The sequence below is a fragment of the Seriola dumerili genome, unplaced genomic scaffold (genome assembly GCF_002260705.1).
Source record: "Seriola dumerili isolate Sdu_G_001 unplaced genomic scaffold, Sdu_1.0 BDQW01000052.1, whole genome shotgun sequence".
Lineage (NCBI taxonomy): Eukaryota > Metazoa > Chordata > Actinopteri > Carangiformes > Carangidae > Seriola > Seriola dumerili.
In genome coordinates, this window is record NW_019174307.1 from 12600098 (window position 1) to 12627338 (window position 27241).

At 40.2% G+C, this 27241-nt stretch overlaps 1 protein-coding gene across 3 annotated transcripts in view; it reads right to left on the reverse strand.

The window, feature by feature from the left end:
* The window catches only part of dock9 (dedicator of cytokinesis 9), a 79147-nt gene that overhangs the window by 15166 nt on the left and 36740 nt on the right, over window positions 1-27241 (reverse strand). For all 3 annotated transcript variants that reach the window (XM_022740137.1, XM_022740138.1, XM_022740139.1), the window contains exons 3-34: window positions 23924-24013; window positions 21346-21428; window positions 20114-20183; window positions 17928-18023; window positions 17295-17429; window positions 13263-13437; window positions 11910-11962; window positions 11039-11113; window positions 10803-10943; window positions 9822-10034; window positions 9533-9655; window positions 8990-9072; window positions 8064-8186; window positions 7734-7813; window positions 7419-7606; window positions 7232-7297; window positions 7047-7139; window positions 6790-6913; window positions 6550-6668; window positions 6236-6322; window positions 5998-6087; window positions 4676-4791; window positions 4248-4317; window positions 4024-4149; window positions 3849-3920; window positions 3041-3187; window positions 2853-2936; window positions 2533-2644; window positions 1248-1426; window positions 1022-1138; window positions 283-394; window positions 27-160 (exon numbers count right to left, since the gene is read on the reverse strand). In XM_022740137.1, coding sequence (XP_022595858.1) covers window positions 27-160; window positions 283-394; window positions 1022-1138; window positions 1248-1426; window positions 2533-2644; window positions 2853-2936; window positions 3041-3187; window positions 3849-3920; window positions 4024-4149; window positions 4248-4317; window positions 4676-4791; window positions 5998-6087; window positions 6236-6322; window positions 6550-6668; window positions 6790-6913; window positions 7047-7139; window positions 7232-7297; window positions 7419-7606; window positions 7734-7813; window positions 8064-8186; window positions 8990-9072; window positions 9533-9655; window positions 9822-10034; window positions 10803-10943; window positions 11039-11113; window positions 11910-11962; window positions 13263-13437; window positions 17295-17429; window positions 17928-18023; window positions 20114-20183; window positions 21346-21428; window positions 23924-24013 — 3576 coding nt within the window. The remainder of the gene's footprint in view (window positions 1-26; window positions 161-282; window positions 395-1021; window positions 1139-1247; window positions 1427-2532; window positions 2645-2852; window positions 2937-3040; window positions 3188-3848; window positions 3921-4023; window positions 4150-4247; window positions 4318-4675; window positions 4792-5997; window positions 6088-6235; window positions 6323-6549; window positions 6669-6789; window positions 6914-7046; window positions 7140-7231; window positions 7298-7418; window positions 7607-7733; window positions 7814-8063; window positions 8187-8989; window positions 9073-9532; window positions 9656-9821; window positions 10035-10802; window positions 10944-11038; window positions 11114-11909; window positions 11963-13262; window positions 13438-17294; window positions 17430-17927; window positions 18024-20113; window positions 20184-21345; window positions 21429-23923; window positions 24014-27241) is intronic.

A 27241-nucleotide genomic window follows, 5' to 3' on the forward strand; every position in this document is an offset into this window, starting at 1 on the left:
AACTTGCAGCAGTTTCTGAGATGTACCTTGTCCAGAGAGTTGCCCTTGTCATTGTGCTTCTCAGGCAGACTGTTGCCGGAGTCAGTGCTGATGAGTGAGCCGCGAGAGTCTGCGTGGCGCACAGAGTTAATGTTGGGGGTGGATGATGCGTGAGGTGAAGCTGTAAAAAAACAAAACAAAACAAAACAAAAAAAAAAACAATTAAAAAAAGGTCAAGGAAGAATTTTTTTTTTTTTTTTTTTACATTATCAGTATCAGTATCAGTATCACGTTTTCACTCACCAGTGCCTGAGATGACTCCAAAAACGTCTTTGTGCAAGCTGGTGTCCAGGAAGGTGCTGGACCTGGGAGGTGTCATCAAAGCGTTGGTAAGGAGTGATTCCTCTCTTCCATTCTGAATGAAAAATGTTGCAAGAGCTTAGTGGACACAGACTCACACAAGGTGCTGAATGGTCTTTTGAATAGCTCGCAGGTGTGTGTGAGGTACAGGTCTTGTGAGGGGTCTCACTCTACACTACACTCTAGAAGTTGTGGTCAAAGGTATCCCAGTGTTATTAGGACAAGCATGATATGGCATTTTCTCTAATCCATAAATTGCATTTTTAGCAAAATTAGCAAAACTGAAAAAATGGAATGATATTAGATATATTGTATCTGGGAAACTGTTATATTTTATTATCATTTGTTTCTTGAAAATATCAAATATAATGTATTATACTAAATGCATATATGTATGGATATATGTTAAAATCTTCACAGTTTACCTGTAATGTTAATAACTTACAATCTAAGTCTGCTATTAGCAGCGTTTTCTTCCCCTTATTTCCTCTCCTTTTATTTTATTAGAATGTGTTTCCTTCTCTTTGTGTATTGTATATTACTTTTTTAACATGTGGATATGGGTATAGATGTAATGTTGTAGGGCTGTGTGATGCTTTAATGTTTTTCTTGGTTTATGATTTGACTGAAAAGCTATGTGTAGATAACATATTCAAAAGAAGCCACTAGGTGGCTCCCTTACATTGTTGGAGTGGTTGATGGGGAACGGGGATACTTCCTTCACATTCAGCCTGTTGACATTCTCTTGGAGCAGACCAAACAAGGGCAAGTACAGGGTGGCCAACCTGGCCTGCTGGCTCTGGAAAACAAATGGATCGCTCAGCAGAATATCTCCAGATCACACAAACACATCAGGCACTGAAGTGAAGTGAAAATGCCAGAGACAGCGGTACGAAGGCACTGTTTACCTTGGAGGTGTAGCGGTCATCAAATGTGTGCTTCATCATCAGGTTCTTCAGCACCTGGATGGATATCTGACGAACATCCCTGAACTCCTGCAGAGCTGCACTGACCTCCCTGAGCAGCAGCCCGACCAGGAAGTGGTTCTTACAGAAGTCATCTGTCAGCGAGTAATCCAGCTGGAGGTCTGAGAGGAGGAAGAGGACAATGAAAGATTAGGACTGCCTGACAGAAAAGTAAGTGAAGGATGTGAGAGCACTAAACAATGAGAGTAAATTTATCATTTTTTTTTTATAAATCTGACTCAATGAAATATAAACAAGAAAATGTGAAAGATCTGAAAATATACAGATTGAAGCCAGCATTAAAACTCAGAGAGCAATTCAAACATTTCCCCCCCTTTTTCATGTATGACAGATTCAGGCTGTGTGACTGAGCTGCTGCTCTACATCACCAGCGATCATTGTGGGAAAAGATAAACAGGATTAAAGCTAGTGATTGAACAGCAGCAGATGTTTGCAGATGGTTTCCAACGGCACTGTCCGAAAACACACACAAACACACACAAAGATTTCCCAAAAAGACTGTAATCAAATTAAACACACTTTTTTGTCTACTTGTATCTATTTAAAACCTCCATTTTAAACATGCAAGCCTTGAAAAGACACTGGATTTCTTAGAAATGACAGAAGATGAAGTGTCTTTTGGAATCCCTCTTATCACAGACTCCAAACCACTTCATGATAGAAAAAAAACTACTTGCAAACATAGACACCCACACATGCACAAAGACAGAGCCGATCTTATACAGTAGTCTGACTACAGATTATAAGCAGTATATAGCAGTATTTCTGTACGATATCTTGAAATGTATAAATCATTCCACATCAGTCAGTTTGCGGCAAAGCTGGAAGACGACTGATTCAGTTGTGATTGTGGAGGGAATTTGCAGCTTTCTGGTCATGGTTGAATGCTTAGAGATTGAAGTCAGCTCTTTTTGGTGACGACATGCAAGCAGCACACCTTGAACCTACCTACAAGATTATCGTTTGACTCCACCGTATCATATGGAGATAATAAAACTATTTGAGGAACACAAAAAAAAAAAGACACAAAGTACGCACTGTAAAATCAAAGACTGCTTCAATAACACAAAATCTGAACGAGAGGTAGAACATGGCAAACTGTTTTATTTGTGTTGGCCTTGGACAGTAAAGCAGTTTGGTTTGTGCACAGTGGCACATCATTAGGCTCTGTACTCAACCCCTCAGATAAATGTGATCATCTGCTTACCTTGAAATCTCAGTATCCTTCCCTTTCCAAACGGCATGGGCAGGTTTAAGGGGACGTAGTGCTCGTGGTTGCACACAACACGCAGGAACTCAAACTTGAACTCAAACAGCGTCTGCATTTAGAAACAACACAAACCAGTGAGGCAGATTTAATACAACACTCAAACACAACCGTGTCCAAAACATATTTGGAGCACAGCCTGACATCCTCCATTAGAGTGCTGACTGAAGTCTTTCCTTTATTAATCATTTTTTAAAAACAAGCCGTCAAACATTTTGTTTCTATGAATGCTGTTACTGTTTGTATCGTCAGCCGCGTACCTTTGGGTCTCCAGGCATAAAACCGTTGATATAGTTGTTGATCTGCTTGAACACAAAGCCTCTGTCCATCAGGTTGAAACAACGCTACAGGATGAAGGAGAAAAAAAAAAAAGATTATACAAACTGTACAAACTTTTTTACACTTTAAAACACAGTGTTCTCTTGAAGAAGTAACTGTGGATCCTGACCTTGATGAAGACTGCCAGACTGTGGTTGGCGTTCCTGGCAGCATCCAGGTTGTCCTTGTACTTCTGCGTGATGTGTGGCATCATCATGTTGACCAGCGTCTCCACTGTGTGGTGGAAAGATGCTGAGAAGCGCTGATTCCTGGACAGCTGAAAGACATAAACTTATAAATATTGTGATGCTCTGCATTTTTCTAATTGTTAAAAAAAAGAAAAAAGAAAAAGAAAAAATCCATGAAAAAAACAACAATGAACAATGAATTGATCTTAATAACAACTGTTGTCTATGAAGCCAAAGCTGTGTGTAGCCAAAACATCTTTCTCCTCTCTGCCATAGAGCTCCATTGTTGTCAAAGCACTGTTAAAAACACATGAGTGAGACACAGTGTACTGTTGCACTAGGTGATATGTTCCTTCACTACCATGGGATCTTTTAAAATTGAAACTACAGTCTATGAATATTTGTGCTCCATTTTTTTTTTAAGAATAGCATCAGCCTTATACTGCAGCTGAAACTTCACATTGTTTCTACACTGGTGTGACTTACTCCTCCGGAGCATTTACTTCCATTGTGGCCTCCACATTTATGCCAGGGGAGGTTAAACACAGGGATGTGGTTTCTTATGGGGTATGAACAAATGCAGCCAATTAAACTGCACAGCACTGTGGGGCAGACTGCGGATACATGATACTTTGACTGTGGTACTGCGGCTGTCCACAAGACTTGGCATGTTGTAAAGAACCTAGGCTGTAATAAGGCAGACACGAGCAGACACCTCTGAGTCAAACGCACATGTTGCGGCAGACTTACCTTCACTTTACAGCTCTCAATCAAATACTGAGCCATGGACTTGACTAAGGCTTCAAAGAAATACCAGGAGTACTGCAAGGCAGACAAACACCAATCACAGAACAGTAAAGAGCAAATTCATGTCAATTATAATTACACACTGTGTAGTCCTTCAAAGAAACAACAAATATGTTACCTTGAGCAACTTGTTACTCGTGAGGAAGTCGGTGGAAGGCTTCAGGATAGCGGTCATGGCTTTAGCCAGCTCCTCGTGCACTGTTCGGGTGGTGGAGGCCGTGTATGGCTCAGTCTTGAATACAAACTGTATCGGACACAGCACAGCCAGAAATGTGTAAATCCTCCAGCGCGAACAAAAAAAATATCGATTGTGAGTTGTGACATGTAGCGTGACACTTCTACCTTCACATATGATCTCAGGTAGTGCTCCAACCCCTCCTCGTGGCACTGAGCAACAATGTGAATCATGACTCTAAAAGCAAACGACAGGGAAGCATGAGTGACAACATGGGTCTGAATGGACTTGTTTGTTCACAGTTTTTGACACAGATTCTGCACTCACAACATTATCTATGTTTTATTCCATGTTAAGATACACAAGTTCTTGCACACCGGAATATCTGATTGACAGATGTGTTGTATAACTGGACATTATGGAAACAATCTTTGAAAACAGGTGATTTTCACATCAGAAGCAGCTTTTTTACAGTTTTTTTGTCTGTACATAAATGGTGACAAAGTGATACTTCCAATTTGTTGTCAGTTTTTTAAATCATAATTCACAATAATTTACTTGAATTTGAAACAGTGAAGGTTTCAGGGACACTTGCCTGGTGACATTGACTGCCACGTCCTCTTGGGTGGCACTGGTAAGCACCCTAAACAGCTGATTCAGGGTGGTGGGCAGGAACTTGATCATCACATGACTCTCCATGGCGTGCAGACTCTAACGGTACAACGTGACAGAAATACAGTATGTTTATGAAGAGTTCAATCACGTAGTTCTTAATGTACAGTGAGGAGGAGAAATGTGGAAAATGGTAACGTTGCTGGGAACAGAGGGCTAATACAACGTGAGGAAACTCATCAAATAACAACAACAGGAGGACACAAGTGAACACATTGTGCTAATCACCCACACTGTATGCTCCAGTGCCTGGAACATGGCAGACAGTAGGTACTCGTGCATCACTGCCTGTGCACAGGAAACTAACACAAGCCCTGCCAAAGTCATTTGGCAAGCTTCCAGTCAGCACAGTTGACCTTCTGTTTGACCCTCTAGCTATTGTCCATGTTCACTGTTGTGTTTACATTAGAACCCAAGAGATACATTGCACCAAGTGTTGCTTTCCATGTCAATGTCCACCAGGGGAGCAGTGAACTCAGATTCCCATGGACTAGAATATGAGAGTGTGGAATGGAAAAAGTAATAACTGAGCTACTGGTGCCACAGAAAAAAACCACACCAGCAACAATGGGTAGACAGATTTACTGGTATCGGCTTAATCTTTACAGGTAAAGATAAAGATAAATTCTTTATCAGTAACAATGGAAAGAGCTGTGCACATACTATCCAGAGGAATGTGCTGCTGGCAAGCTACAGCACAAAGAAGAACAGTAATCTCCCTGTGATTCAGTATCAACTAAGTGTGACTGTGAGGATGAGCTATGTTTAGCTGGCAATACAAGTTAATACAGAGAAGTTGAAGTGTGAAAACATTCCTGACATTTCCCTTCAGTTACTCCAAAAAGTATTAAATTCTGTTAAGACTTAAATCCCAATTCTCTTTTTATGCACCCTTGAAGAACATGCACACTGAGTTATACAGGCTGTACCAACACTGAAATGTAGACTGTATGTCAACATTGTGGATTGTGTTTTAAATATGACTGTTTAAAGTTTCCACCCAGCATGCACTGCTCTTACTTGACAATAAAAAAAACTACATATTCTGTTAGAAATCAACAATGTCAAGCAAAGGTATATAAATCCCATAAAAATGTTAGGGAAATTCAAAACCATGAAAACTAATAGACAAAATAGTTGTATAACATGTATGATCATGTGTATAAGCACATCAGAAATTCTAGCTTACTATAGCAGTATATGTATCCTAAAAAAATCCTTAAAATCTTGTGCTTGTTGCTTTACCTTCAGGTATTTGACCAGTTCTCCACCTGATGCCTGGGCTGAGGATGCCATGCTCTGACAGTGATGAAAGAAATTGTGCAAATGCTGATCCTGAAATGTGAAATGAGACACATACAAAAAAATGTCAGAATACAGGAGGCTATTCTATAAAGCTTGGTGGTAACGGATATGGAATGGGATGGGTTCATAGGCTATAGTCTTTAAGACACTTAGATTCAGCTAAAAACCAAAAACCAACCTGAGTGTAGACAGTGGACACAAGGTGAGAGGAGACCTTGAATAAAGGCTTGCCTCCATCCACCCATTTGACTTCAGGACTGGAATGCTGTAAGAAAATACAGGTCAGTAATACAGTACGCACTTTATATATGCCATCATCTCTACAGAATATTTATTATTTTATTATTATTATTATTTTGTGGGTTGTGGCATGTGTTTTTTTTTTTACTCCTTTATTCACAAATGTACTGCACTAAAGAAAGATTCAACACTTGAACTCTGAGTAGATGAGGCCAAGCTGTCACTGTTCACCAACTTGGGGATGCACTGTACCTTGCTCGCGCCCTCCTGACAGCTGAGGTATCCAGCAGGCAGGTTGGAAGCCACGGGGATCTGATTCTCACTCATGATCACCCGGCCGTCCTTCAGCAAGGGGAGCCAGGCGTATCCCACTGAGAGCAGAGACAGAGGAGAGGATAGTCAGTCCGCTAACAGTCTGACACTTTGCGCCAGTGACATCGATAACACACAGAGAGATACCTCTTGTGTATGTGCAGCAGCAGTGTGTTTTACCTTGTGTCTCAACCATGTCTCTCTTTTTGGTGCTGGCCTTGCTGTTGCTGTCACAGCTGACGTGGTAGAAGGTGAAGAGCAGATGGTGTTTCTCATGGAGCTGGGTTGGCAGCTCAATCTTGAACTAATGGATAAGGGCACAAATAAACACAGGCTAAACTCATCGTATCGACCAATTCAATACATGCGATACTGCTTAACGTGCATGGCAGGCACCACTGAGGCTTTCTAAAGACATCTGGCACAGGGTGTTTTACCTCATCATAAAATTCAGGGCTGTGCTGGTGATGTAATACTGCAGCAAAGGCATTTTTGGTAAACAAGGGTCCTCCAGGTCGGCCGTAGATGCACTGTGGAATAACAATAGTTGTTTATTTCCTGTGACGGGTGGGGTTATCCTTTGGGGATTTTCAGAGCACTTCCAGGACACACATGAGTTTACCTTCAGTGAAACAGCCTCTTCTTCATCTGAGTCCTTGAACTCGATGCAGACAGCTATGTTTCGAGCCTGAGGACAGACACAGCGAGCAAAGTTGGCCCGGTTAGCCTCACTACTAACAGAGAAAAAGTGCTGTCGCCTCAGAGCAGAAGAGAAGTGTCCACAATTTCACTGTGAAAGTTTGTGGTACCTTTGCAAATGACTTTTGGCTGTCATACTTCAAGTGCTTCGGGTAGACGTAGAGGTGATTGTTGTAGATGGTGAAAGGCTGAGAACATTTGGCTATGCACGGCACAAACTCCTCCACTTCGAAGAAGATGTTGGTCTTCTCGCTGACATCAAACTGCTTCACAGGAATGTAGGATGAGGTAACACAATCTATACACAGAAGCAGGAGGGAAGGAGACCAAATAAACCGCCTGCAGACAACGTGGCCGATCTCGTCTGAACAGAAGCAGCTTTCATCTCTCGCGCTGGCTGCATGGAGTGAGTGTAGTGGGCTTACTTGTCAAGTCAGGGGCTACACTGTCAATGGTAACATCAAGGTTTCCTAGGATTACAGGCAGCTTGGCCATCTTCTCTGGCCTGTGGAAAGGAAAATAAACTCCAGTTAAGCCTTTCGCTATCATCTACCAAAGACAGAATAAGAAGCAGGCAGGCAGCCTAGACATGAACACATTTTATATGACCACATTCACAGATGTGAGCAAACATCTTATTTTCAAAACTGACCAGCATTTTCCAAAGTACAACCTATAGGAACATATTTTCCAGAACATCTGCAAGTCTACTCGGAGTATTTATAAAAGAGAGCACTCATAGAAACATTACTAACTTCCTGAAATCGGCCAGCAGTTTGAGCATATCATCGTTGGACAGCTTGTTGCTGTCCTGTCTGTACAGAGCTGAGAAGCGAGCACTTTTGTCAAGCGTCCCTGAAGCGTCTTTGAACAAAGGCCTGCAAGAAAGAAAAAGAGGAGTCAGGAACATTTCTCTCGTCCTGCACACACCTACATCCCCGTTTAAATGAGCCAAAGTTGTCGGAAGATTATGTTTCATTGGACAAAGAAAGAATATTTACAGTCTGAGGCTGCAATTATATATAATAACAATTACTTCCATAACTGATTAACCTATTCATTGTTGCTGTTGTTGTTGATGATTTATTGTTTAATGTATAAGATGTAACATATTTATCCAATATTCAAAAACACCCATCACAGTTTTCAAGAGCCCAAAAGAAACATCTTCAACTTTCTTGACAAAAATATATTGAGTGTCCAGATAAACAACAGAGAAAGCTGAATGTTAGGCATTTGACTTAAAAGATGAATTGATTACCAAAATTGCTAACAAATGAGATAATGTTATTGAAAAGAGTTACACTGAGAACTGAATTTACCAAATTTTATTTAATACATCTTTATTGTTAACTCAGTTAGTTTTGATTTTGTCTTTGGATTGTATGCACAAAATGGAAGAGTAATGAATTGTGATGAGTGTTCATCATAGCATAATGTCAACTATTATTATAGTATATTATATGTCAACTAATATTATTATTAGAGGACACAAAGAAATGTTATTATTTCATTCTCAGCCATTGCTTGTTTCTTTAATCTCTCTCTAACTGGGTTTAATTGTGTGAAATTATGAAATGTGAAATAGGATTTTAGTTTAAAAACTGCTCCATGTACAGTTGTGTGTCTAACTGACAGAACACAAACATAAAAACCTCATTTGTTAAAAGAGATAAAGTACCTTGCTGCCCAGGCAAAAGGCATCCTGTACTGGCCTAACCGGCTACATGCCAGTTTGGCATTTTTCAGGACCTTCTGTGCCACCTGGTGGAAAACACTGTTATTTTAGCTTCAGCGCAGACACACACACACACACTTGGTCTCATTACTTATAACACTGTAACAATGAGTATTCAGCATGCTGCCAGTCTCAACACAGACACACAAACACACACAAACACACACACACTCCTGAAAACTGACATACAGATATCCCAACACACTCTTCAACCAAAGTGCTTGTACACACACACATACACACAACGCATTTCACATTTTTTTCGTTGCCTGAATCACATTACCCCAGTCCCTTCAGGGTGCACAACCACATTTCTACAGCCAAAGTCAATGCTTGTGTTGAGCGTCTGTGCAGTTGGTCAGCACTTAAAAACAAGGATGATTATCTGTGTATAATGTGGAGTAATCTGGTGGAATCTGCTGAGTTTGGTCTAACACAATGCCGCGTGAGATGGCTAGCGATGAAAGTTCATAGGTCGGTCAGTACCTTGGTGGAGTCTGAACTCTTCATGTACGGCTCGGCACAGTGGTTGATTCCCCCTTGAAGCACCTTCTCTATGCGAGCCACCACGAAGATATCAGGGTGAGGGCATGTTACCGAGAACACTCCCTGTGGAGACGATGGGTGTGTTGGAACAAATTTAAATATGTATTAGTATTATTTGAACATGACACCAAAGACATGTTTAGGTAGTGCTTTTGTTGAGCTGCAAAGAACCAAGCATTTTTTTTTTCCACTACTTTTTAGTTTCTTTGTTTATTTTAACATTATTCACCAGTTTGGGATACTGCATGGCTGCTTCTGGCAGCCCATGGACCAAGCGTTGCCCTTCAGGGTGAGTGTCCCCTCCCCCGTTCATATAATGACTGTTGTTATTGGGGACCATGCCCCGTACAGACGGGTGGTTTAAGTCCACGTGGAAGTCAGAGGAGATCTTCCTCCCATTCTGGATATCAAACAGCGAGAGAGTGACATAGAAGGGCTCCACCTGCAGAGGAAACACGGGAATAACTCTGTATTAGACAGATGATGCTGATGATTTTTTAGACTTGTGTATTTTATCAACCAGACTCCATCAGAATACCTTAAAGTAGTGTATTGTTGGTTACTCTTTGCATTAGCTGCTAACTATATAGCTACTGCATGACAACTACTTTTGGGATTTGGGAAAAATAAAAGCCCACTTTAACGACAGCTTCAATAGCTGCACAACAGATGTACTGCACTGATCGGATACACTGGATCTGTCGTCATGTTCCCTTACATAAATATAACCCCGGCGAGGTATACAGATTTTAAATATGGGAAAAAGAGTGCACTTGTATTGAATCACTCGACTTATCGGAATCACTATTGGAAGAGAAAAGGTTGGATTGGTGCACTCCTGTCTTCTGCATAGTTGTAGCTATTTCAATTAAATGTCGGTGGAGGGAGCTGGGTGAACACACTTCACAGTATCTGCTCTGCGTGTGTGTGTGTGTGTGTGTGTGTGTCATGTCAGTGTCTCTGTGGAGACAGAGCATGTTCAGTCTGTAATAGACAGTTTCTGCTGGGATGCACAGCAGGTCAACGGACTCCATTATACAGATTGTTCACCATTACTGAGTCTGTAGCCTGGTTGCTACGCCAACAGGAAGCTCAAATAATGAGTCCATCCGGTCTGCTATAACAAACCATCTCATCCGTCTTTAGTCAGGCAGCTAATGATATTTCTGTTATTCATGGCCTATTGTGGCCAGAGGAAGATCAGTCTTACGTTTGTTGTCGGTCCCTCTTCGTTCTCGGCCACACAGCTTTGCAGATTGAATGAGAGGTCGTTGCAGTTCACCAGAACACGTTTGCCAAACTTCTCCTCAAACTGCTTCACATCCGGTTCTATTCCTGAGAAATCTAGTTTCTAAAAGACAGGACAATAGTATCACATTTCCTCATGGAGTGTTAAAGTGGACCAGCTGGGAATAAGTGAACTTAAACGTCCTTTACATTAATTACCTGTGTGTCAGGGTCCAGGGTGAACAGCTTCAATCTGGTCTCGTTCCTCATCCTAGACTCTATATCTCTGGTGCTCTGAGGAAAAGAAAGGTATTTCCTAAATCGATTTAAACAAAAAAAAAAAACTGAAAGTCTGAAATGCCAGAAGCACCGTCTGAGAGATTTACACTCAGTTGGTTTTATCATTAGGACATTTTTTTTTGTCTTTTACGCCCATCTGGAAATAAAGCTTCATATTTTACTGGCTCAGTGGTGAGAGTCAGGTGGTACCAGCATACACTTCTGCGCACTGTAACCTGTCAAGCTGTTTTTCAGCTAACTGTTACCACCAGTTTCCATGCACATATGGCTTCACTATTGTGTACCACTCCGTGCTAAGAGCTTTAACATTATAACATTAAATATCCATTTGGAGAAAAAACAACAACTTCTGCAGTCTGGAAGTCATCAGTTGGTAAAAGGTTTAAGAAACACAGATTCTATCTATCAGTTTCTATCCTCAGATTTCATTTCAACTCTTGACGCAGGTGTCATTTTGTCAAAGCAAGTGTCAGCTATTTCATCTTTCCCTGGATGTTGTTGGATGCATGTTTAGAGGCCAGATGTTTAATTTGCATCGTTGGTTTTTGGAGGGAAATAACACACTATAGAGGTTATTGAGTTTTCATTAGTTTTAGTAAGTCACATGAAAAGAGGTCTGTGTTTAATGTCAGGTCAGATCTACAAAAACTCTTAAACCCAAATTCAAGCCACATGTTTGTGGCCAAGAGGCTGTCTTCCTCACAGCCTCAATAAGACAGAGAGATTTAGTGGTTCAACTCTATGCGACAATATACCATGATGAGCATCCGGCGGAGAAAGTCGGACCTACCTGAAAGCTGTCCATACTGCCAGTGGAACTGTCTGACTTTCCAAGATCATCATCTAAAAGAAAACACAAGAAATCGTTGGACCCGAGATGTAGAGGATAAACTAAACCACCTTGTGTTGTAAAACCTCCTGAATCACTTACTGACATGTGAAAGTTCAGTAAACACCAATTCAAGTGTCCATGAATCAGTCAGGATTGAGAGGGAGATACTGCAGGTCTCAGTTGCATATTTTAAGATCTCCTCAAGCAGAATTGTTTTTTTTTCTCATGCACAGCGTGATTAATAAAAGCTCAGGAGTTAGGGAGATTAGTGGAGCATTTTGTACAGAGGCATTCAGCCTCTTTCTTCCAAAGCTAAGCCTCCTATGAGACAGGAGGTGAGTATTAAAAGCCTGGGTGGTCCAGTATCACATCACCACAGACGACAAGAAGACAGACAGGAAGAGGTAAGAGAGCACTGTGAGTTGATGTTGCTGTGAATGAGCAATGTCTCATTAAAAACATCCTCAGGTGCATAGAGTATCCCAGAATAAATAGACTGATAACTACGAGTGGATTTACTGGATCTTGGAGTGTGGTTAATTATTATTATGGATATAATAAGTGAGGATATTCTTCATCTTAGGAGTTTAGCTTACATAATAGCACCACTGTTGCTTCTATCATCACATATATTATGAAATACTTTATATCTTATATATTCAGGCTAAAGTTATATGCTGGTATATTAAAGGTTTATCAAACTCTTAAGGCTGCAACAAAGTGGTATTTCCATGATCAATTATTCTGTCGACTTTTCTCTCCATTAATCGTTTGGGGTATAAAATGTCAGTCAATAGTGAAAGAAATCCATAAAAACTTTCCAAAGCTCATGTTGATGTCTTCAAATATCTTGTTTTGTCCAACCAACAGTCCAATAACACAGAGATATGCAGTTTGAAATCAGACAAGAATACTATTTATATATTTATATACTATTTATATAATATTTATAGAATTTTAAAAAGTGCAGTATAGATGATGCTGTCAGGACCTTCGCAGGTAACTTTAAAGGAGTGAACAAACACTTATTGTTCTTATATAATACTTACATGACATAACACTTGTATTATTCTTATGATTTGGCCAGTGTGATCATACAAAAGCTGCTTTGATCTGACATATTTCAGGCTGCCGATGATTTATTCATGAAATCATGGATATTTTTTTTTTACAGGAAACATAAATCATTTCAAATCAAAACAAAAGATGGAATAATATTTTGACAGGATTAAATCAAAATAATATTCCATTTCATATTAGGATATCCTTCAGGTGCTAGAAATATACAGACAGACAGACAAACTCACACACCATCATGAATGTCTCCGTTCCTCTTTTCTTGCATGGCAATCTCAAAGCTGCTGTGCAAGATCTTGTTGAGCGTGTTGATCCAGTCTTCCATCTCTCCTTCACCGTCTGCAGCCAGCAGGTAGGTGCTCTTATCTTGCATCTTCAGCTCGAAAGCAAACCTCCGAACCTTGTTGTTCTGCACAGACAACACATGAAGGGATTAGAGAAGAAGAAGATCAACAAAAAACAAAACAAAAAGTTAGAACAGAGACTTTTTATTAAAAAAGTGGGAGATCTGTGTTTACGATTATTTGCCAAGTGTGGTGAACCTGATATTGAAATATTGACTGACTGAGGTTTAGTTGTAAGAATGTAAGAATCAGAAACCCGACTGTGGAAATGGCAGGGCAAAAGGAATGTTTTATCTCACTCTCCAAAGCTAACACTGAACCACTGCCAGCTCTCCAGAAGACAGTTAATGTTTTTTGATTTGAATCATAACTTGCTTCACTTCACTTTTACTCTTCCCTCATCCCTGTGTCTTTATATTTTGCTGTTTGAGCCTGCAACTAGAATCCCTGTCTCGCGGTTATATGCCACCATCCACCAGTCAGGTAGAACTGTCAGCTGTACAGATTGTGATGCACCTTGAGGCAAATATTTTGATTTGATATAGTGATATAAAAATAATATAGATTTTCACATTCAAATTCCTATTATGTGTTCACTTGCTTGGCCAACAAAGCTGATTCTGACAAAGTTTTAGCCATTAAAGGAGATGATGCTTCAAATATGGATGTCGCTGCAAATTATAAAATGTGGATGCTTCAACTAGCTTGCTCCATTAGAGTCATTAGTTCAGTAAAAGACCAAATGTGAAAAATGGTCACAACTTGCTCTTCTGTTCCTAAGTTAGAGCGAGGCCAGAAAAGTGTATTTGCAGAACATTATGACGTCACAGTGAAGGTGACCTTTGACCTTTTGGATATAAAATGTCATCTCTTCATCATTTTATCCTATTATATATTTATGTCAAATTTTGTCATAATTAGCATATGAATTCTTAGTTATGGAATTATGGCCATAATGCCTTTTGTGTGGTCACAGTAACTTTGACCTTTGACCACCAAAATCTAATCAGTTCAACCTTGAGTCCGAGTGAACGTTCATACCGGCGCAGAGGAATAAAAACTTAGGTGCATGTGCAAAATCAATATTCAATTAAAAACACGGGCCTAAAAATGAATCTATTTAGCAGATGCAATCTACGAGAATGTGAGTCACTGTTTTGGGAAGAGGTGGGAAGTTAAACAGATTTAATTTAACTGCCACAGAAAGCAAATGGACAAAGTGAGTAAGGGAGGGACAGAGTATTTCCATCTGTGTGACAAAGCTTCCAGCTCTGCCGGGACCACAGCAGAGACTTTCTAAAGTGAAATGGAGCTGCTGAGTGAAGTCAACAGAAAATGTGCGGGATCTGCAGAGGTGAACTACGACCTCCAAACAGCCTGGAAGCGCGATGACCCTGTCCCTTTTGGACTCGCTCATTATTTCAGCCCATTCAGAACCCGGAAGTGCTGATTCAGCTGCAGCTTCATGACACGCAGCTGCTGCTTCAACTCTGCCTGTACATTTTAATAACGTAGATAAACAGTATTTCTTTAGTGGAACAGGGAAGCCATCTCATTACTGTCGGCAGTGCGTAGATTGTTTTGCTGTGGTTATCACTGTGGCTTGCCTGCAGTGTTGAAACAGCAGAGTGGGAGTGAAGGGGGGGTGGGGGGTTGATTATCTGCAGGCTGGCTGAGTAAACATGGAGACGGGTGTTTAGGACAGAAATAAAATAGAAGTTTTGATGAAGAGACTTAGTCATCTGATAGGTGGGAGGTCCGTTCTCAATTTCCCAAACAACACAACACACACACCCTCAGGGAAATTAGTGGACAATCCACTTAAAATTATTTTTCAATACTGCAGTACTGGTATTCTTACTTCGAACAGTGACTGAGTAGTGAAGAGTAAATAAGGGAGATTGAATATTAGGCCAATTTACATTTTTAAGCCCTTTTGATCCATGTTAACCTCCAGGGACTTCTGGTCACTTAATCAAAACGTGACAATGCTCTGTACATTTGAGCATATGTTGGCATCTTAATAAAGCACAGGAGCAGCTTGAGGCCCAGTATGATGTCACTCCATGTGCTAGTACAGCTGCAGAGTTAAACATCTGCAGCTCCCCATATAGAGAAGAGCTGCAGATGTTGAGTTTAAGTCAAACAGCACAAAATAAAACTCCCACACAACTGCATATGGTATATCAGGGGTTGTGCAATGCTGTTGAATGACTTTAGCCACAATTAGCGTGAGGCTTGTTAACACACAAGGGATTATTATATAGTATGTATAATCAACTGAGTCATGACACATTTTGAGAGCATATCCTCAATTAACATATTTACATACTGGTAAAATGGGGTTCATATAAAAGCAATAAAAATACGACATGAACCAAGGAAAGAAAAAAAATCTTAAGATATGTAATGGTTTTATGGGTTGAACTTTGCAGTTATTTAATTTTTAAGAGTTACCTCATTGCATATGAGGTAACCCTTAAAAATTCAATGGGCTTGTTACGTTGGTTTTGGGGTCATTTGGAGGTTGTGTCACAGAGGCAGAGTTTGTCCAGAACAAACTGGAGAACTGACTGTTTTTGGCTGTGGGACATACTGTCCGGTGCATGCTTTGGTCCCAGTTCTACGGACAGTAAATTTAACTCATTCTCATCAGCAATGTTTAAGTATGTTATCATAGAAACCAGGATTGGTCAAGCTCTAGCTGTGCGTCTCAAACACAAATAGGTACCAGTCTGACAGTATTTTCATTCAACCATAAATGAAGCAAGTAATGGTTTCACTATTTTTGGAAAACCCATTAATTATAGTTTAATCTTGCTGTGCGACACAAAGCATACATATTTTTGACACACTGCTTGCTTTTCTATTTTGTTGTTGTTGTATATTTTCATTTCCTTTTCTTTTCTTCTTTTTAATTCTATTTTTTTAATACGTTTTGATTAGTGTATCTAATTTCTTTAGTTGTAATTCTTTAAGAAAATGAAATAAAATATTATTTATAACAATATCGATGAGGTTAACATGATGGTTTGTGGATTTTAAATACAGAAGAAACATTAAATGTCAGTATTTTGTTTGATTTTGCGAAAAAGAACTGAACCAGGAGATGCTTGCTTCCACTTCTTTCACCACTGAGGAATGTGACTGAGGGAAAGTCTGTGGTTGAAAACCTGGGTGGTGTGGAGGTTTGGCGAACTCCGTGGACGGCACACACACCATGACCTGCTCTAATAAGGCATCTTTCAAAACATCATTCAAATACCAAGTGCACCCCTCTGCTCCGCCACATGAAAGGAAATCAGGCTGCTCTATCCAAACACTCAACCTTCATGACTCCCGATTAGTGCCAGCTGGATGCCTCATCGGTAAAATCGGGTTCTTTCCATCCACTGAGATGACAGACGGATGATAATGCACCCAGTGAGTCTTGGCCTACATTCAGACACTAGCAGGTGGCATTGATTGTGAGGCCGATGTAAAGTGCACGGAAGTGAGACCTCAGCATTCACCTCGCCCCACCAGATGAGAGTCAGCGGTAAAGCCTGACCTTGGGGAGGAGGGAGCTCACGTTTCAGGGAAATGGACAAGACAGATACTTTTCAGCAGCAGTCCATCATCATTGTTAGAGCAATTTGTGTTGACATTTTGCCCGTTATAGCTCATGTTTGAGAAGGTAATGTTGGGAAGTACATTTATAGAGACAGGAATTGTAAAGAGGATGTGACTATGTCCATATTCTCAGTTTATTCCTGCTAAATGGCTTTTTAATTTCATCCAGGAACCTGGCTACACCCTGCGTTACCACAGCGGCAACAGGGATATCCCGTTTGGCAAAGCGGGTAATGGGTCATCCAGGGTCATTGCAGCTCAACAATCACTGCCTTCGTGCAAGAGATGACAGGAAGATTTTAGAGCGTACCTGAACCACACCCATACAGGAGTCCAAGAAAATGGTTCCTTTGGGCTCTTTGGAGATCTTCTCGTCCTTGTAGAAGTTTAAATTGTAAGAGCCGTCCCCGAGCTGTGTTAGGTGGAAATACCTCCTCTTGAATGACTGAAATAATGACAAGAAATAATATTCAACTTTCAGTCACATGCAGACATATGCACCTCTGCCTCTGTAAATGTTTTTCATCATTTCATCAATAGTTCATCATTATTACATAACTGACACAATAAACACATGATGCATTTAACAGTTTTATTCATCTCTGAACTAATGACGACTAACACTTATTTTCATGATAGATTCATCTATCAACTGTTTTCTCGATTAATTCATTTATCATCTTGTCTGTAAAATATAAGAAAAATGTGAAAAATACCTATTACAAGTTTCCTCTTTACATTGATTCTGACAAACAGTCAGAATCGATGACAAGTAACACATCCTCATATATAAGAAATTGGAATAATCAAATGTTTGGCATTTTTGCTCGAAAAGAGACTCAAATCATTAATTGATCATCAAAATATTTGCCAACAAACTTAATTTAATGGATTAACTGACTAATTATTTCAGGTCTTAACACGGCCACCACCACCGTCTCACCCTCATGGTGACGCTGATGGCACTGTTCATGTTGCCTTTATACAGCCAGCCATGTTTGGTAATCCCGCCTTTCTGGGATCCTAGGGAGGCCGTATCCTGCAGGAGACGAAGACACAAGATCAGACAATATAAACCACACTCATGATGTACACGCTGCAAGAAAAAAAAAAAAAAAAAAGGGACATAGCAAATCATGGGAAATCATTTCTTATGTTAAGATGTCACCTGTTTCAAAGGAGAGAACACATGCCAAGATATCTATAATATTGTGTGAGCAATGCTTTTAACGCAGCCTGCCAAAACCTTTTCCGTATTGTGCAGGAAAACCTTTGATCTCGTGGTTTAAGACGACATTGAGCCCAACATGATGTAGGTCTGTCTCAGTCCAAACAAGCAGACGGAGGAACATTAAACAAACTGCGACCGGGAATCCAAATAAATATCTCCGTCTTCACAGCAGATCCATGACACACGGACCCGATCGTCTGATGCTTTCACATATGACTAAGCAGCTACCATGATCCATCAGCTATCACGATCTGTGAAAATAAACCAATTGGGAGAGTAACAAAGGAAGAGAAGATAGGGACAAACTGCAGCCGTGTCCTGGTTTAGATCATGCCCGGCATTGAACAGAAAACGTTTCATTTGCAGTTACATTTCCCGTATTTGAAAGACTACAGTGGGGAATTGTATCCCTAACAATTTTGCACGATGAGAAGAGTGAATGGCCTTTCAAGATGCCATCATCCTGGTCCAGCATCACTTCTTCTATTTCTCTCAGTCTTATAAAGCAAAAGGGGATTTAAAAAGTGCTGGCATGAATATTAAATATATTCAAAGTGCCTTGTGGAGCAATCTGAAAAGCATCTGGAGAGGTTCAGTGCCTGCTTCTCCTCCTCAATGTCTAGACAACGTTCACCAGTCCCCAGAGAGGCAGACAAATCACTGAAGACTTGTCAAGGAGAGGTAAAAACAACAACTCGCAACCGAAATAACTGCAGCACAAAACTGAAGTCAGACAAAGAGATGATGAACCAAATCACTCAAAAAAAGGATAGATGTGGTCCAACACAAACACAATTATATAAAAAAAATTATTCTGGGAATTTTAGGGGACGAGTTAAAATCCTTTTTCTTTCATCTGCACAAGCAACCTTCCTACTTGAAAAACAAACAAACATGTAGTGTCTGCGGATGGACGGAGGCCAGAGAAAGAGGTAAGAGTTGAATGAAGAGCAATTTGGATCTTGTCATGAGTTGTAGTGTTGAAGTCCTGCCCCTCCTGTCGTGTCAGAGGTTAAGCTGACTGTGAGGCTGAGCAGAGCACACCCTGACCCGTGACAACCTGTCGCAGCTTTTTCCTCAATCGCAGCTGCATTAACTAACAAATGGTCAAAGGGAAAAGAGACACTTTGTAGTGTTGTTTTCCCTAGAGCTCCTGCATGCAAATAGCGAGTCTCAGCTGATATTAAAGGACGTTTTGTTGGCTACAGGAGGCACAGTTTGACATATCGCGTGAGGAGAGAAGGTCAGGATCATCATCATCATCATCATCATCATGCATCTTGTGCGGAAGCGTGACATTCTAGTATGTTAGATAACATTCATATCAGCCACAGCTTTGTATCCTCTTTGAAACTCCCATCAAATCTGAGAGTCTGTCAGGTGATTAATGAGCGTCCTCGTTGTGCACGCCCACAAGCCATTCCAGAGACAACAAACACTCGTTTAATCTGTGCAAGAATACACACCCACGCTGTCATACATGACTTAGCAGTGGGTGAAAAGATCCAAATGTTGCACAGTGGCCTTGAGAATTTCATTGTGTAGAAAAGACATGGTGCGCCAGAAAATGTGTAATTACACTTAATTCTTTCCATTAAATTCAACTACTAGACACAAAACTGCCTTTCATCTCTTTAACAACCACAGGAAACAGGAAAGGCAAAAGTGATTAATGGAATAAGACACATCTAGCAGCGGGCAGCCTTTTCTGGGCAAGGTTGATATAATCCTGAATAAAAACACAGTGTAGGAACAGGATAACTCAGTTTTACGTTCTAACCTTGCAACTAGTTGATTACTGAGTGATTTCTTGGCATCTTGGAGGGTAAAAACTTAAATCAGTAATAGTGCTTCACAGTGTTAAAATCTGCTGACAAACAAGTAGGACACAAACTCACCTCATCTTTGTCGACATCCTCATCCACTTCAAATACATGGACAGCCAGTTTATCAGGCCGGGACACTTTGCTGAAAAATATCAGTATTTCACATTAACAGGCATCTACAATGTTAACAAGATCAGAAAACAGCATATAACTTTGCAACAAGGTAATACAGGTTCCCATAGGTGAGGGTAACTAAATACTCTGCTGTGGTTGCATCATTTTGATGTACTAATACTTTACTATCTGCATTTTTCAATGTCAGTCTTCCACATTTTAAAAGAAAATATTATCATCATTAGCCCCAATACATTTATCTAATGGCTGCAGCTACTTTACATATTGGCTCATATAACACAATGAATTCTGTGATGTAAACTACCCCACAGTATGTGTATTAATGCTAATGTAGGGCTTTATTTTGAATGGGGTAAGTTACTTAATCAGTACTGACAGTGATTAATATCCATGGCAGTTCGAGTTAAGTTAACCTGCTCTGATTTGTCTTCAGTCTGCAAATCTTTCGAGCACTTGTGGTCTGAAGTGGTGTGATGGACATTAAGTGGTTTTTTCCTTGTGTTTTTCTCATTTTTTGGAAGTAATTTTGCAGTCAGAAAAAGCCAGCATCAGGGCAAATGCAAATTCCAGGAGCGGTGAAAAACAGCACTTGACTGCTCATGGAAACATATTAAGGTGTACGCCGCCTGCTGGAAAATGAAAATGTGCCAAAGGTAAGAAACTGTACCACGCGATCCGCGTCACGGTGTATTGTTTTAACTTCCCCGTATTTACTAAAGTAACAGAACATTTGGCAGCAGCAACACTGTCAAGGTCATTGTCAACTCATATTCTAACATTTTGTTAGTAAAACAGATACTCTTCAGGGAGGAGGCTGGAGCTGATGACACAATCTCTGGACAATGAAGGTGGTTTCCACTCTGGCTGCAGTCGGGAATTATCCAGAGCATCATAAAAAGGAAACACTCTTTCGTTGCAAGGAAATAAGAATTATTTTCCCGCTGTGTTTCCTTTTCCTTGTAATTAAGTCACGGCAGGAAAACAAAAAGGTCAAGCTGTGTGTGATTGTGTGTGTACTGTGGTGTTTTAGTTTAAAATCTCTGGCATGCATGTATTATGTAGAGTAGTTGTTATTACTTGCCCGTCATAAGAATGCCTTGGCACGTGACCACATTACCTCTGCGACTATAGAGTACAGTAGTGCTGAGGTTTTGAAGTACAGAACTTACTGTGGAAGCTGTCGAAAGTCTCCAGAATAGTCCTCATACTTGTAGTTGACGACATGCCAGTCAGACTTGTAGGTCTTAATGCACTGAGAAAACACAATGCAAATGAATTATTTGTAATTCTATATAACAATATAACACTGTGTCAACAGAGTTCAATACACAGAACAGTGGAACTTCAAAGTTGTGTTAAAGTGTCAGTATGTTTGAAATGAACTAATCAAGTCTCAAAATGTTCAGAACGGCAACACTCAAAGGCAGGGTGAAAAGCTGGCATAGTCCTTTAAAACCTTTTTAAATTGTGGGTGTGTGTGTGTGTGTGTGTGGGTACTCCATCGATTTACCATTGTACTCCTACAGACTAACACTGTCAGACTCATGATGGATGGGTTAGAGAAAAATGATCAAAATCGATGCAGCAAAAACCAGAGATGTCGTCTTTTTATGTTCCTGTGCAGTTTGGCCGTCAACAGAGATTCGGCGTGTTAGGCTGCTAGCTGTAGCTTGAGCCTCGCCTCATTCAGAGATGAGGCACAGGTCACAGAGGTCTGGTAAGCTCATTTCTTTCAACTCCACACCCTCAGGTTTGTTCACACTTGTCTTCAGACCCAACCAAACACTCACTCAAGCGACATCTCTTCTGGCAATTTATCAGATTTTGCTCTGTATCTCCCTCTGTGTGGCTTTATACAACCTTTTAATGTATGGAGTAGTGCTCCCCAAGACCAATAAACAGACTCTGATGTGTAAAATCGGCGGAGTTCCCCTTTATATGTAAGCATCTCTTTTGGTTCTTTCGTTTTTTTTTTTTTTTTATGACGCACAATCACAATAAAATATTTGCTTTGAGAAAGAAATGAAAGCCTTTATACAATAAAATCCTTAAGGAAAAGGGAGTGTACTGTATGGTGACCTCAGTCCGTCCACCAACTCAAAGTGGGGAGTGTATCTCTATCTCCCTTTGCTTGGAAAGGAGACATCTGTTCATTGTTAGAGTCAGTGATAGGAGCAGCTCACTGGTATCTATTCAAGAGAAATACGTGCCTTTTACAAGAACTGCCCCGACAGGGAGACGAAATGCAACCTGATCAGGAGAGCGATCGGAAACAGAGAGGCTCTCGCTGGGCTAATCTCCACAGCTGTCCTGGTGATGTCACACAACACTTGACCGGGAGCTTTTGTATCTTTATGACTTCAGACAAAGGCTCCTTAAATACTGAACTTTGACCTGGAAGGTGAACCGTCTGCAGCCAGTTGGCGTCGGGCTTAAGAAGACAGTAAGAGCAGTGTGCACGGACTGGATGGAGAACCACTGTGCTGGTTAGAGGAAAATACATTTCCTCTCATTGTCATAATTCATCATTTTATCAGCACCAACTGGAAAATATTCCCACGGTATTTAAGTTACACTTCTTAGGAATTTCTGCGTCTTTTGAAGAATATTTACAACTTGTTTTGCCTCGACCGCACCGCCCTTTAGAATCTGAATAAACTGACTAAAATGAACTATAGCTGAACCACTGGATAGTGAACATGTCCATGACTCGGCACAGACAGACAAACCAAATCTGACAGAAAATAACCAGGGGTTTGATAAATTTGTGAACTGTGGAAAATAATTGCACTTTATCATTTGGTAGTCTCCTGGCGTCAACAGATATTACTGAGGAAATACAGTACAAATAGTCCAGTTGGCTCCAGTAATGAGCCATAATGAGCCCATTTACCATTTATGCAACAGTTTCTACAGGCTACACAAAGTCAGATGGATGCTGTGTTTAGCTGGACACATGAAATAAAGAGGGTTCCTGATCAGCTGTGACGTGCTCTATACCTTACAGCTAATATTAGGCCACAAATTGGGTAATGACTCACATTAGTGTCCCTATTTTGCAATGATGTGCTGACATACTTTCCTTACCACTTCCTAACCTCTTGTTCTAGATTAAGGTCTGCAATTAAATAGCCAGTTGATATTTGTGTAATTAGTTATAATGCTTCAAGTTTCTTACTGTACATAAATGCATTTATGTGTGTTTAGTGTGTCTACTTAAGTGTTAATACCAACCCGCACATTGCCTTGACTTTACAGTTTCTATAGACTAAATAAACTATTAAATGTCGTCATTGCTATTGCTCCTGAATGTTCCAATATTTTCCTTAAATTTATGATGAAGTCAGTCTTTATCTGCTTGTTCCAGTGCAGTATGCCAGACTCATATAGAGGAGAGTATTCATATGTCAGCCATCCCTCTTTTAGCTGTGATTGAGATGTGGATTCTTTAAAGTTGGTTTCAAGTCCTAAATTTTCCTTCATATTTATGATTTTAGAAACAATCAAAGTTTTGAAATAATATTGTAAGGTTGTTGTAAAGAGTTTAATACTTAAAAATTCAACTTCTCTGCTTCATCAGGAGTTTGTGGGTGTGGTTGACACTGGTCTGGAATCAGATTTTTGATTAAAATGTTGCTTAAAAATAACCAACTTTGGAAGAAAATGTATGTTCATGTTGGGACCTCCATTACAAAAAAGTTGATCAAGAAAACGCTTTTCTTTTCCCCACGCTTTGAATCTGCATACCTCTTGGACAAACAGGCTCTGGGCCCCCCTCTCTGCATTTTCAGGCACCGTGGGGTACAGTGTTCTCCCTTGCCGCCTCAAAGTTGAAATCTGTAAAACAAAGCAAGACTTTATTCAACAAGAGAAACAGAACGGGGACATTACAACAAACAGACCATAAAACACTGTCAACATAGTAAAAGGGAAATCGAAACAGAATGTAGGAGACATTTCTCAAACTGGACACCTTTTCTCAGTGTTACAGTTTGTGGTCTCAGCTGGCCACATTTGCTCTTGGTGTTCTTTTAAATATTATTCTGTGCTCGGGAACAAACTGAGGGCTTGAAAGAAGCGGTATGTGAGGGAGGCAGGATGCTTGTCCATACTGTTCAGCTCCAGGACCCACAGACACACCCAGAGTCTGGCTCTCTGCCACTGTACAGGCACTGTGAGAGTAATCAGCGCCTCAGCACCTCTAATGCTGCTTTTAAGCCTATAACTAATGACCAACAGGTTCAGACTGCACTGAAGCCAAATTTCACAGCAGGAACAAAAAAAATCAGGGCTCTGCAGTTTAAGTAAAAGCCCACAATCGTATTTCTGAAAAACACAATTCAACATAGAAATGGAAAACCCCTTTGACATTGTAGAAAAACAATCAATACATTTCATTTTTACTGATCCAGCTCCTTCCCTAAAACTTTTCTAGACAAGGTGGCACAGTAATAACATCCACTTTGTGCAATTATGTAACAGGCTGATTGTAGGATCAATAATGTTTAGGTGCTCTTTCATTGTTACCATCAAATGAGAAATTCACCTCAGTTATAAATGAATTTCCACCTTCACTTTCAGAGTCGTGTTTGAAATACAATATCTCATTTAGATGGGACGTTTAGAAGTGTTCAGAAGGTTTCTTTCATTTAAAGAACAAGAATCAGAGATACAAACAGTGTCTTGTAGACCACAGCAGAAGGGACTTGCCTCACATGGCTGATAGAGAAAGGAGCTGTGGCAAAACATATATCCAAACACTAATAAACTTCATACTCCCTTCTTGACTTCCATCTGTTACAACTCCTCCGTTAGAGATTCAGTTGTGGTATCTGATGTCTGCTAAAATAATTTTTTCTTTTTTTTTTTTTCTTTTTTTTAAAGCAGCTGTGTTGAAAACTAGAGCTCCATTTAAATTTAAAATACTGCAACGAGCAACATCACCATCAGGTCTTGGCAGGGGGATTAAGTCAGACTGTAAAAATAAAGTGCATTTGATCACACATAATCCCTGCGAGCAGGAGTGAAACATAAATACAACCATTAAGTGATCGCGGTTCAGATGACGGAGTTAAAAGGAAACGAGTGAATTCTGGGTTTGTGCAAATCAAATGTTGGTCAGCTGTGAGTGTCAGCTGCGTTTTCTATGACGCTGAGGGATGCAGACAATACCACGATTACGATTACGTTTTAATGAAATGAAAAGTGCTTTGAGCAGAAATATGTTCCATGTTATTAGTTTACTGTCCAGTTCAACACTTCACACAGTCATGTGAAAACATCACCTTTGTGGAAATAAAATGTTCCCCTTTTATGATATATAGAACAATACATTGTTAATACATCGTCAGAGTAAGTTCTAATGATCCCTCCTTTCAACAATAGTTATGTAGCGTAAAACTTTTTTCTCAATTACAGCGCATATGCGTATGCGGTGCATATGCGTTCAAATACTATAAAAAATGGAAGAATCACACAATAATCATGATCACTGAATCAATGCAAAATTGCTGTCATTCTCCTTGCCTCCCTCTTCCTCTCAATAACTTTTTATTTGGTGTTGGACTGAGTGGTGGTCGTGTCAACTACGACAAATTCCATACCGAGTTTGTATTTGTGAAACCTGAAGTCTCCCCTTCCTCTCTGTTTGCCAGGTTTCCTGCAGGGGAGATGGTAATCTCTGCAATCTAAGCAGGAGAAATAAACAGGCATGGAGGTAAGAGGGAGCCAGGAAGTGGGCAAGAGGAAGCGTTTAATTGGGCTATAAGTCGCCGGGGAGAACCATCGGATTCTCTGGTGAAATAATACCTAAATTAGCAGGGAGCGTGGCTGCACATAGCATCTTATTTCCAAAATCATTCTCCTTTCGTAAGGTCACCTGAACTAGACTGATAACACCAAAACCAACAATGTAGTTTATTTTGAGTCAAGCCCACATAAACAGTACTGCTGCTGTAAATACTCTCTCGACTCTCACATTTGAGTGTAAATGTAGTCCCCCACAAATACACAGTTTACTACTGTTTGACAAATGTTTGCTAAAAAGTACACACGCCCTGATTTTTTAGTAAATTATTTATGCTTTTTTTCTAAAACCATGCCAGCAGCTCCGTGAGGCACAGCTGAGCTTTGCGCTAAATGCTAACATCAGCAATGCTATTATTCTCATAATGACAATGCTAACATGTTTGGGATGGACAGGTATAATATTTACCATGTTAATCATCTTAGTTTAGCATGTTAGCATGCTAACATTTGCTAATGCACATTAAACACAAAGTACAGCTGAGGCTGACGGGAATGTTGTTAGTTTTGCAGGTGTTTGGTCATAAATCAAAGAATTGGAGGGATTTGAATGTTTATCTCACGGTAACGTAAGTCTATCAAATAATCGTTGAGGTATTTCAGTTTGGACCAAAGTGGATATTGGGGCTGAGTGCCACAGACAGGGCAGGTAAGTCAGCAAGTATTGAGAGATTCATGGGATTGGCTGACAATAACAAAAATACAGAATAACACCAGCTTTATCCATAAAAGCCACGCAGCATGTGGTATTATTCAAAACCTTTTGGAAACTGTGAAGCAGTTCAAGAAAAGGAAAGTGAATACTCTCCTGATCTGTGGTCTTTACGGCAGGGATGGGCCTGGACCGAGAGTTTACCTCAAATTGAGGAGAAGAGGAAATAAGGGCCCCCTCCTGGTAATCCTGGACAAATTTCTCCAGAAACCTTGCACAGAGAGCTCACAGAGATCTGCACAGAACTGTCTTATGCCAACAGCTTTCAGATCAAAAACAGATGGAGATGATATGAGCACTGACTCATAAAAGAACAGTACCAACACATGACTTTTGATGTGCCAGTGGGGCTAAGATAAGGTTGAGCCCTGATAATGGTGTTTACTCAGGAACAGCCAAAAACAGGATTTATAAAAAAAAAAAATAATAAAAAAAAATAACACAGACATAGGAGCTCCTTCTGTCTTTTTTGGCCTTGATTTAGCTGTCTATACTTAGCACTGACTCCATGCATACTGAGGTTTATCTGTATGAATACACACTGGCCA